The sequence below is a fragment of the Ictalurus punctatus genome, chromosome 21 (genome assembly GCF_001660625.3).
Source record: "Ictalurus punctatus breed USDA103 chromosome 21, Coco_2.0, whole genome shotgun sequence".
Classification (NCBI taxonomy): Eukaryota; Metazoa; Chordata; class Actinopteri; order Siluriformes; family Ictaluridae; genus Ictalurus; species Ictalurus punctatus.
This window is the reverse complement of record NC_030436.2, coordinates 15482007-15494383: the sequence shown is the minus strand read 5'-3', so window position 1 is coordinate 15494383 and position 12377 is coordinate 15482007. Positions and strand designations below refer to the sequence as shown.

General features: G+C 37.5%; 1 protein-coding gene across 2 annotated transcripts in view; it reads right to left on the bottom strand.

Annotated features, from left to right (window-relative positions):
• Window positions 1-12377, bottom strand: part of cdh4 (cadherin 4, type 1, R-cadherin (retinal)) — a 429819-nt gene that overhangs the window by 298239 nt on the left and 119203 nt on the right. For both annotated transcript variants that reach the window (XM_017451081.3, XM_017451082.3), the window contains exons 4-5: window positions 11716-11942; window positions 781-951 (exon numbers count right to left, since the gene is read on the bottom strand). In XM_017451081.3, coding sequence (XP_017306570.1) covers window positions 781-951; window positions 11716-11942 — 398 coding nt within the window. The remainder of the gene's footprint in view (window positions 1-780; window positions 952-11715; window positions 11943-12377) is intronic.

Genomic DNA, 12377 nt, shown 5'->3' with positions numbered 1-12377 from the left:
ATTTTTCCAGACGATTTCTAATAATTCTTTTTTTGCAATTTGTTTTTCACATCTAATTCTTTTACACGATTGTTTTTTCCTCATTGATTCATTTTTATTCACGTGACCCCGCACAGGATTCACTTATTTTAATTTGAGATTTTTTTTTTTTTTACGATGAATTTATTTTCACGTGATAATTTTTCAGTTAATGATAATGATTCAGTTTTTCCCCACCTCACTCATTTTTCACATGATCATTTTTTCATCATTCATTTAGTTCCAAGTTCCACTTTTTACATGATTCATTTATTTTCATGCGATTATTCACCATTCATTTATTTTGAAGGTATTTTTTTCAAGATTAATTTATTTCCAAGTGATTTTCTTTAAACACGCAACTTTTCTTTTTCTTTTTTTTTACACAATTCTTTTACTTCCACAAGTGATTTTATACATGATTACTTTTTTCCCCACATGATTAATTTATTTGTACATGTTAATTTTTCACGTCAGATGAATCAGATATTATTCGCATAATGTGTTGTGCAATTTCAGGGCATAACATGTTACATGAAAATGTATGTGATTTTTCTCTAAGGGCTGTGACTCATGAACAAATAAGCAGTTTCTCGGAAAATGTTCTGACAATCGAGTGAAAGATGATAAAATATTCGGTACAAGAACACAAAAACATTAACATGAGCATCATCAAAGGTTTGCGCTGAACCCACTCAGGAAGGCACTGAATATAAAATGCTGCTTATAGAACAAAAGGTGACAGTGCTAACGTTCACTCACCCTGGCAAGAAATAGTGGAAAGGCTCTCCTGGAGTTTTCAGGTGCACTGATGGGTGGAATGATCCAGTCTCGCTTTTGCCAGTGGAGACCATTGGTGGAAAATCCTCCCTGGAGTTGACTCAGATTGTGGTAGCGGTTGTGATGGGCCTGTGAATTGGCCTGGTCAACAATCTGTGAAAACAATACGAAAAGCTTTTCCACTAAAACCTTTTGTATCGTACAAGAGCTCCTACAAATTTATTTATAAGGAGACTCATTATTGTGAATGTTGATTTATACTTAGCCTGAAAATGGCATGAGTTTATATAGATTTATATACAGATCCATAAATAAATCCATAATCCATTAATTAAGACAAATACGACTAGCCAATCAAGATGAAAAGAAATGGCAGCCTATGTAGTAGTCAATAACCTGCAATGGCTGAGCTGCATTACTGGAAGATTTAGCGCATGTCATACTTAGGAGTTGCTCTTTCACTGTTTAGTCTTATTTTGTTGTTCTCAGATCTCTAGAGCTTTGGCTTTTATGGAGTTTTGCGGTTTTCACTAAATTCAAATCAGCTGTGCTATGAACATGCTTGGTAATGTAGAGGCGATTGGAATTTACAACATAAACATGCATATATGAAGAAAATCAGCATTACTGAAAATGTGATAGGAATTTTTTGTTTGATTCACCCTACAAAAACATTGACACACAAACTCATTAAAAGACCGATAAGTGAGGCCCGATTTGATTTACTGCAAGCAGCACAACCTGTGAGACTTCTAACATGGCAATACAAGAGAAACTACATTAGGAACTGACTGGATCTAAATTAGAAAGACAGTTATAAAAACTGGAACCTTAATCAAAATGAAACATCAATAACAAGCAAGAGTGTCAGTCTGGGCACTATAGAACCCCAAGAAACCAGATACCCAAGGAAAAAAAAAAAAATATATATATATATATATATATATATATATATATATATATATATATATATATATATATATATATTCCTTCCACAACAGTCTCATTGCCCATGTTGTCATTTTTAACTGTGTCCCTTGTCAAGGCTACAAAACATCATGCTTCATACAAAAAATTCATGCTTGCCATGAGAACACCTGTGTCCAAGCGAGAGATGATCAAGCCAGCAGTGGGGTTCCCACTCAAAGGTTCAATCAGCATGACAAATCACAGTCCGGCGTCTGCTAGCCAGCACATATGTCAGAACAATTCATTCAGAATGTTGAACCAAAATGACAAAATGTCAGCTTAATAAAAGTGTCAGGAAAATACCATGGCTGTTGGTAACCCACTCGTTATAGGTTCAAAAGCCATGCTGAGGTGACCAGTCACATGGACCCTGTTTTAGAGCCTGGTTGTGAAGCTGATAACTGTTAGTGTTTGCTGCAGCTGTTTTGTATTACACCAGGTTATTCGTCAGATTGAGCCAGAGAATGAGTCACTACATAGGCCCTGTTGCTATGGATAAGTGTTTCATAGATAAGCATGAACAGTAATTGGATGATGTGGTAGCAAAGTAATAAACTCATAAATAAGACTATAATTCACATTGCCATAATAGAAAATAGAAAATGAAATTGAAAGTGTCAATCGATGGTTTTATACACAAAAAGAAATATCTATGTGGATACAGCTTACAGAAATATACAATATGTTTACGGAATTAAATTTGGGCCAAAAGTATTGCGTAGTAAAGCGTAACTTTTCAAGAAACAGACAAAAATATACAAAGAAAAGGAAGAGAGAAGAAAAACAATCTGAAACTGAATACTGTGAACTCGGTGGCAAAACTTTAACACGGTCTTCAAATAAACAGCGTTCTTTGTTAACGGTTTTCTAAGCTTCGTTTTCGCTACTCATGGTTGATGAATGAATTTCATTTATGCTCCACAAGTTTACTTTCGCCATTCTGGTGCGCACCTCTCGTGTGGGCGGGGCTTTACTCTCAGTGATTAACTCTCATTGGCTAGTGAGATTTGGATTGACAGCTCCCTGACCAGGAAGTAGAGACTTCTGTGTCGTGAATTTTGGAGAGCGTTCTGGATGCGCTTCTCGCTATAGTTATAGTATTTGTACTTTGTAGTGGCAATTGCTTACTTACATAGTCAGTATATTAGTTCATAATTAAGATTAGAGGTTTGGGTAGCCTCACAGGACTATTTTTTATTTTTTTCTAGATGAGCATCTCAGTGCAGCACAGAGCAGCAGCGTCATCCTCCTCAGCTGGACACTTGAGCTGATGATCCAAATCTCACTAGCCAATGAGAGTAAATCACTGTTAAGCCCCGCCCATGCATGAGATTTGTGCAAGAATGGTGAACGAAAACTCTGAAACTTTGATGATGATGTTTTCGGATTCAGAATGTCTTTCTGCTTTCTCATTGTATATTTTTGTTCGTGTCTTGAAAAGTTATGTTCAATACTTTAGGCACAAATTTAATTCCACATACGTTTGGCTAATTTTCAGCCTGAGAGGTACATCATAAATTATTGTGAGTGTTTCATTTGATTTCAATCTTAATTTAAAACATCCTTCTTAAACAACCTTCTTTGTGGAAGTCTAATATATAAAATTCCTTGCTCACAAATATCGGGATAAGCAGCTAACATGACTGAACAATTAATTATTAGTTTTTAGCTATACATAAGGCTCATAAATTATTATTAGTAGTAATATTTTGCTTCATGTTACCAATTCTGACAATCGTCATATCACTATGTAATTTTTTTGTTGTCACTTTTGTGTGAGATTTGGTTTTAATGATGTTTTTTTTATTATTTATTTACTTAATGATACCTATATTTTAATTATAAGTATGCCAGGGTCTAGACAAAGTAAATGGGAATGACAAATATAAGCTAAAACTGAGCAAATATTGTGTTCTCCTGCACTTTTTTATTTCAATGCTTCACAGTGTGCTGAATAAGACTGCAGGGGCTGGTAAGCTGGCTCAGGAGATGAAATGGGGATGATTGCAGGAGAGGATGGGATGGAGAAAGAAAGACAGGCAACAAGGGATGATGAAGGGCTGATCTCTTCCACTTCACCCAGGCTCATCCACTTTTTACTCATAACTCCTGCTGATGAGATGGAGATAGAAGAAGAAGGAGCTGTTTCACAGAGAAAGAGAGCTGTGGACTGCAGGCTGCAAGTCAAATAATAGTGCTAAATAGGTTACTTTTTTTTTTTTTTAGATTGAAGGAGAGTTAGTGCTAAAGTTTATTGGCAGTGTTAGGACATTAGTCTTGACATTCTGCACTAGAATAAAGTTTTAAAGCTGTGTTTAGTTCTTGACTAAGATTGACTCTAAAAATAAAATCTTTTCTTCCCTGGGAAGCTTTCATCTCTGGAGGCTTCTCAGATCCCAAATCCTTCATTCATCTTCATTCCTCTTCAGTAACCACTTTATCCTGGTTAGGGTCACAGTGGATCCGGAGTCCGAATCCACTATAATCTTAGTTTAGGATTATACCCTGGACTTGAGAGCTGTGACCTGGGAGTGCCACCTGCCATAATCCATTCCTAGGGTTACACTTCAGGATGCACTGTTTTAGGAAAATGATTGACGAGGGGGTGGTATGAAGCATTACTAGTGTTTTTCTTATACCACAGCATTTTGTCAATGATTACAATGTTTAATGCTTGATGCTGAACTTTTTATCCATTTATAGTCAAATTTAATGGTTTGGAACATTTGCAAAACAAGTTAGTTCCTGATAGCACCTAGTTTATAGCTGCTTTGAACACTCGCTCCCTCTCCGGCCTCTCTATTTCTCGTATCTTGAAGTTAGTAAGACAAAAATACAGCTTCTCATGCTGTATTACAGAGAAATGTAACATCCTCCATCGTTTTTTTGTGGTGGTAAATGTACTGACATTGCAGATGCCTTTCATAATATTAAATAAAATTACTATAAATTTATACAAAGCTTACCACAGCAACGATCATACATTTTTCTTTGCTAAATATCAACACATTTTTAAAAATCTATTTGCTATCAAAATTACATTATGTGGACTGTCCAACATACCATAAGTCCGGTTGTTACTATAGAAACAATAACATATTTGAATGAATGTAAATCTGTGATTTGCCTTTCAGCAGGAACTACTGCCTTGCTGTGACAGAAAATTAAGCAACACCTTCTGACCAATCAGATTTGAGAATTCAACAGCACTGCTATTATTTCTAGAATTCGTGTCAACTGTTTATAGAAACCGCATTATAAGCACGTTTTAATGTCACTTTACACCACGGTGTTGTTAAATCCTCAACCTGGTTGGTTAGAAGGTGTTGATTCATTTTTAATAACAGCAGCTCGGTCAGTAGTGCCAGCTGTATTTCAATTCACAAGTTTATATTAAAATGTACTCACTCTTATACATTACTTTTATGTAGTTCATTAACACAAAGCAGTCTTCTTGTCCATCTCTCTCTCTCTCGGCTGTGTCAGATGTAACAACAGAAAAATAGGGACACACTCTGTTCATCCAATTATGTCTCAATCTGGCTCTTTCCTACATTTCAGCATGCACCTTGCCAAAATTTTGTTCAGAGAATGGGCTAATATCTCATAAGAATGGCAGGAACAGTACTGGAAACTGACTTCCAGCAGAATTCCTAATAAAAAGATTTATTCTGCTGGCAGGCAGACAAACACTGCGATTGTTCCAAAGGAAGCAGCAGAAAAGTAAACCAGAACAAGCCTGATGTGCTGTATGCCACAGATGGTCGGGGGTATGTAGGCGTACTCCATATAGATTGGCACATAGACACAGACAGATTCAGTGAGTGTGAATTAGCTGCCTCGGTTGCCCTGAGCTCCAGAAGAAACAGGCCAACCAGCTGTATTCCATCTCTAACAGTTGAGGAGATGACCATCTGGTCATCAGTAGGCCCACAGCTCTGCTGAAGACATCTGGTGGTTATTGTTCCTCACGAAAAATTATGTCACATTCAATACAACCAGGAGCTTTCATATAATTTGGAAAATGCTTATTAAATATTAGTCTGAGATAAGTTTGTGCCTCATGTGAAAATTCATCCAATCATTGGTGTGTATCTGGAGAAGGTGGGGGAGTGGCTTCGAGAGTCAGAGGTGGGGCAGTGACACAAAGTAGTCCATAATACTTGCCTATTGGGTCTTTCCTTACCAGTTCACTGACTTTTGGTGGGCCGCCTCTAGGCAGAATCACAGTGGTGCGTAGTCTTTCCTTTTTTAATAGTGGATTTAGTGGTGCTCTGTGGGATGTTCAATTTTGTGATTTTGTTTAAACCTAAACATTGATTGGTATTTTTCCAGAATGTTGCCGTGGATTGTGTATTTAGGCATGTTCTCTAAAAAACTCTGAGGCCTTCAAGGGGTAGGTGTATTTATATTGAAATCATTTGACAACTTAAATGCATACAGGTCCACTCCATTTAACTAATTATGTGACCTCTGATTTTTGTGTACATCTCAGTTATTGAAGCAAAAACGCTATCCAATACCAACTGGGACTGTGTGAAAATGTATTTGCCCCCTGAGTTCATCTGGACTAGACACAACCTGATTACTGCGAACCCTGTTCAAACAAATCAACACTTTTTCAACAGCACGAAGTTGCTTAAAAGGTCTTACCCAGTAACAGACTATGCCAAAGTTGAAATAAATTCCAGAAATGGAATTCGGAAAAAAAAAATCTCGGAAGCATTACAAAGCTATTTTAAATGGCTCTGGGTCTACAGTGATCAGAATTTCAGAGTTCATTTCCTCAGAAATATAAATCTAGATGTGTTAAACAACTCAGAACATGGCACCTTTTGTTTGAACCTACCTGTTTTTTCGAGTGATCAAAAGTATTGGAACATGCGACTGATGGGTGTTTCTTGCTGCCCAGGTGTGCCCTGTTAAACTGATTGTTTACAGAACTATGAAGACGGCATTTGTTGTTATAAAAGATAAACCAATAACAAGAACAGAGAGCTGTCTATGTGACAAAAGCAAACCATTTTTGTAGCTGAGAAAAGAGAGAAAATCTCTCAGAGCCATTGCACAAGCTTTGGGCATAGCCAATACAACTAACAACCAGACATGGAACAGGTCAGCCAAAGAAAACAACAGCATTTGATGGTAGAAACATTGTAAGAGCTGTGAAGAAAAAACATTTCTTTGAAAATAAGGTGTCCTACTTGACACTTTCACTTATTTCATTTTAAACTGTTATGCCTACTCACACCAAACAGTAATAAATGACTAAGACAACTGTACTGTACAAGAGTACCACGTTAAGTAGATTTCATTTGACAAAACATGTGAATAGGGACACTTACAACCATGAGTATTTATACCAGGACCATAAACATTTCTTGCTAGTTCAATTAGAGATTACCAAACTTTGTAAATTTGTAGAGATTTGTTGCAACGATCGATGAGGCATAAACGCCGCAGGAGCCGCGTGTTAAAAACACGAGTAAATCAACAGTCGGTTGATCGTAGGGCACCGTGCACAGACTCACAAACTCATTAACACCTAGAGGCAATTTAGTGTCGCCAATGCAACTACTGTCATGTTTTTGGGATTTTGGACGGTGGGAGAAAACCTGAGAACCCGGAAGAAACAGACACGGAGAGGACATGTGAAACTCTGCACAAACTCTGAAGCTGTTAGGCTGCGACGCTACCCACTGTGCAACCATGCCACCATATTTTCCTTCTTTTTATTCTATTTGCTCAGCATTGCCTTTTAGTTGCACTTTAATCTTTGAAAAATAAATAAATAAACACATACATAAATAAAGTGCAAGCAATAGAAGCACAGTGTAAGAGACTTACTTTGAGATGGATGAGAGATGCTGAAGAGAAACACAGTCACAGTGGTTGATCCATTTCAGTTCAAAAGGCAACAGACTAATATCTAGTGAACACAAGGCAGCACTGAAATCCCACAGCGAGGCTGTTCCCACATGCCTCGGCCAACTTCCTTTCTTCTTTTCTTTTTATTTTCTTTCTTGTCATAAGCTGCCTTCGATTTCTCGCATGAAAGATGAAAAAGACAAGACTTTTTCATTCTATAATATTTCATACTTTATTTCTAATACAGTATGCTAGAACTCTGAGATTCTGTCCATGGCAGACTCTCCTTCTCGACAGATTGCGCTGCCTAAACGGAAAAAAAAATTTGAAGCTTCTGTAAACACACCTACCATTTAGCAGCAGTTTCTTGTGCTTTCTTGACAAAATAAGATGAGCTCAGGTGTGTTGCAAAATCTGCACATGCATTTTAGCAATGGGCGTCATGTTCGATGTGACTTACCAGCCAAAGTTTGACAGAAAAGTGGGTAGACATTACTATACGTAGTGTGAGCAGGGGTACAATCCAATATGCATAGGAGTGTAGTGTGACTACTGTTGTGTGTATGAATGTACACGGAAAACAGTTAAAGATGATGTTTTGAAGTAACCATATTAAAGAAGCACTTTAATTTTGGTGTATGTAATGAACTTTCTACTCTTTCAATAACTAACAGAAACCGCTTTATCTTGGCCAGGGCATCAACTTTTAAGGCTTGTAAAAAAAAATAAAAAATAAAAAAGTGTACTGTGAGCTATAAAGATTCCACACTGCACTCTAAATCAGGCCTCAGAGTGAATATCTAATCAGCAGATCGTATTAGCTAATATTATCATGAGACCAACAATTCATCCTAGAAAACAATTTGTGTTAGGGAGCGCTGCCTTATACACTGATTATCTTGCTCTAATCCCAAAGCCCATTTAGGACATTTGTTTGGGTGTGTGCTTAGGCATGTGTGTGTAGATGCCCTTCAGCAGCCTGGCATAGAAAGGCTTCTCTAAATGGCTGCACAGAAGGCAGGGACATGTGAGGGGTTAGGGACACGGCGAGAGGAGCACATGTCCTCCTCCCCGGAGAAACCTTAGTCCTTTCTTGCAGTTTGCCATTTCTGGGTCACTTTGGATGCAGGAACAGTCCCAGTGCCAATGGGAAGGGCGTTTGCATAAACCAGGTACACACCAACGCAGATGTGCGTTAGGGTTCAAAAGAGGAATCAAATTTATAATAACTAGTGCAGCTGCGACCTATCATCCTCAAGCAAGAAGGAAAAAAAAAAACACTTTTTGACTTTGCACCAGGAGTTACTATAGAACAGATGACCACGAATATTAGACATCAACAATGAGATCTCTTGCAGACTGCATTTTCCTTCATTTGCTGTCAAATGTAACATGATGAAACAAGCAAGAGATAAATAAAATAAATAAATAGATAGATAAAAGACAGTGATATATATATATATATATATATATATATATATATATATATATATATATATATATATATACACACATACACATACATACATGCATACACACACACACACACAGTACTGTGCAAAAGTTTTAGGCACCCTATTTTAAAAAAAAAAAATTTAGTACAAACTTTATTATAGATTTTTTATTTTAGGACTTCTACATTATTGACTCAGTCCAAAACAACATTTTAGATTCCCAAACAGTTTTCCAGCACAAAATTAAATGTTACCGAAAAAGGTTTGTGTATCAGTAAAGAAAGCAGCATATTAAGTGGTAAGAGACACTTTTTAGACAAAAATCACAAAGAAGCAAGTGCGACAGTCAAAGTCTCCACAAGACCCGTGACTGGTTCAACAAGATGCTCAATAAAACTTACAGCTCATTTCCTTATAAAACTACACTAATTGTACCGGAGACTGCTATTTTTTAGTTATTTATTTTTTTGTCACACCAAATACAGACTTTGTTTCATTTACTACTGTTTATTTCTCTTGACAGTATTTTTTTTTAAAGAACAACAAAAAAAACATGCAATTTAATTATTTTGAAGGCACCTTTTTTGCTCTACAGCAATTCTTTTCTTTGCATGTGCCTAAAACTTTTGCACAGTACTGTACATCTAAAAAATAAATATCTAAAAGGAATTTATCCATCCATCCATCCTCAACCGCTTACTCCTTTTCAGGGTCACGGGGAACCTGGAGCCTATCCCACAATCACATACACATTCACACACCCATTCATACACTACGGACACGCCAATCAGCCTACCATGCATGTCTTTGGACTGGGGGAGGAAACCCCCGCAACACAAGCAAGAACATGCAAACTCCGCACACACAGAGCCGCGGGAATTGAACCCCGACCCTGACGGTGTGAGGCGAACGTGCTAACCACTAAGCCACCGTTAATAGTCCTAGTTGTTTTTATACAATAGCACTTGATCCAGCACATCATTTCTCTTTTCTTTTCGTTTTTTCTATTGTGCACCGACAGTTCATTGTGCACTAATGAAAACACAACATACTAATTCGAGGTAATGAAAACACAACGCCTGCATGGGATGTAGAACATTTTGTCATGCTTTCAATTCCCTGATTTGAGTTGTTGAATACATAAAATAATGCCACAGTCGTTGTTCATTTGAAGTGCTTTCCTGCAAAGGAAATTTGCAGACTGTTTTAAGGATAATCTGACAGAGCTGTCATCATTTTAATCATTAAAAAAAAATGTTTTCTTTTTCTTTTTATGTTAAGCAGTGTCTCTAATTAAGATGCCGTCTCCTCATATGTCCTCTGTGTGAAAACAAAGTGTTCTTGTGGACTAATAGTATGGACTCTTTTCAAATCACTGAAATGAGATCATAAGATAAGATAAGATAAGATAACATTTATTGATCCCATACTGGGGAAATTCCCTCGTTACAACAGCTCAGTTACACAAAAAACAGATAGGGAAAGAATACACATTAAATAGGTGTAGAATTGAAATATTTACGTTATGTAATATCGGGCATCTGCCGTTACATCTGAGGTCTGAATACAGTTTCGGTAGGGCTTTTGTATTAAGTCCTCACTACACCTCCCAACTCCACCTTGAATACAGCCCTTAGTTAATAACGTGACAGATGTCTCAGCTGGGTCCAGGAGTTGGATTAGAAATGGAAGGAATGACATGAAGATGAAAATGCCAGATGTAAAGCCATTGTCAAAGAGCAGTCGTGATGAAATATGGTCTGATTACACATACGTTATGGCTGCAAATCAGTATCTGCATTCCAGTGGATTTGCTCAGATAAGCATGAGCAAATGTGTCTAGGAGTGACTATTGTCAGGAGATTGAATTTGCACATTTACATAATAAAATTAGATTATGCCATTTGGTGTTTCGCCCAGAGTTAAACGTATGCTAAAAGCTCTCCGTTCAAATTAGAATGCCTTTCCAGGAGAGTGAATGATCAGATGTATGTGTACGTGTGTGTGTGTGTGAGAGAGAGAGAGTGAGAGAGAGGAAATCAAACAAATCCATTGCAACTGAGAGAATCAACTGATAACCAGTTGGTTTTTCAAATTGATGATTGCTAGAGCACAATTAATTATTGCTGTAGTGTCGAATCCTGCAGGAGGCACAAACACATTACCTGGTTGAAAAGATTAACTTAATCAGTGTCAATTATTCCATGCACTTTATAATTGCCATGTGCAGTGCTGGTGAGAACTTTAATCCTGACCCCGTGATTCCTTAACGCAAAAGCACTTCCCCTCTGATTAAAAAACCCCCCAAAAAACACCAGAGCTATAGGCGAGACGCCCACATCACATATATTACTACCTTTTTTTTTTTTTAAACGCCTACAGACTTCAAATATAAATGTTAGGCGATTTTTTCCCCCTCATTTTTTTCCTCAGGCAATGTTCTGTAATGTAATATGCAATTAAATATGAGGGCTCTGTATTGGAATTTAATGCTCAAGAGATTCCATGTGGATGAAGAGATGAGGATGATACAGATTGTAATTTTCATTTATTTTCTACTTTGATTCATCTCCAAGATAGAACTAGCGTTTTTTTTTCCCCTTGCAGAGCTAAGCTTGAGTCTCACCTGGTTTATGAGGGGAGGACGTGGGTGTCTGGTGATTACCAGTTTAATAATCGTCTTCCAGCTCGGCATGTCTTTGCTTCCCTGAGCCGTCACCACGAACTGTACAGGCTCGGACATGTGCATCAAGTCTCGCTCGGCGTACACAGAGCCGTCCGGACGGACGCCGAATTTGGGGTCGCTGCTCTCGAAGCTGATCCGCTCGTTCGTATGACAAGCCTCGAACTTCACTAAACAGAATAAACGGACAGAGAGAACTGTGAGGAGGAAAAAATGTCTATAAAAATGCTGAGGAATTATGAATACTTATGGCATTGAGTTATAAAACAGCAGATGGCCTTCTGAGTGTTACAAAGCTGGAACATTTGGTCTTCATTGCTGAAAAAAGCACTCAGAACGGTATGACAGAATTTGACAGCTTTGTCTGTTTGGAAGAAAATCTTGGCAGTGAGTCAAACAAACAAAAAAAAAATCAAAAGAAAAAACTTTTTCTTAAAATAAAAATCATGCAACATCATACTTATCACTTTTCTCGTCGTGGTTCCCAATGCAACTAAAGCCATGTGCTCGTGTTCTGGTTTCTATTTTAGTCCCGTCATTGCTTATTTCCTCCAGTGTGTGCACCTGTTCTGGGTTAGCTCATGTAATAATTTGTCTATGTACAC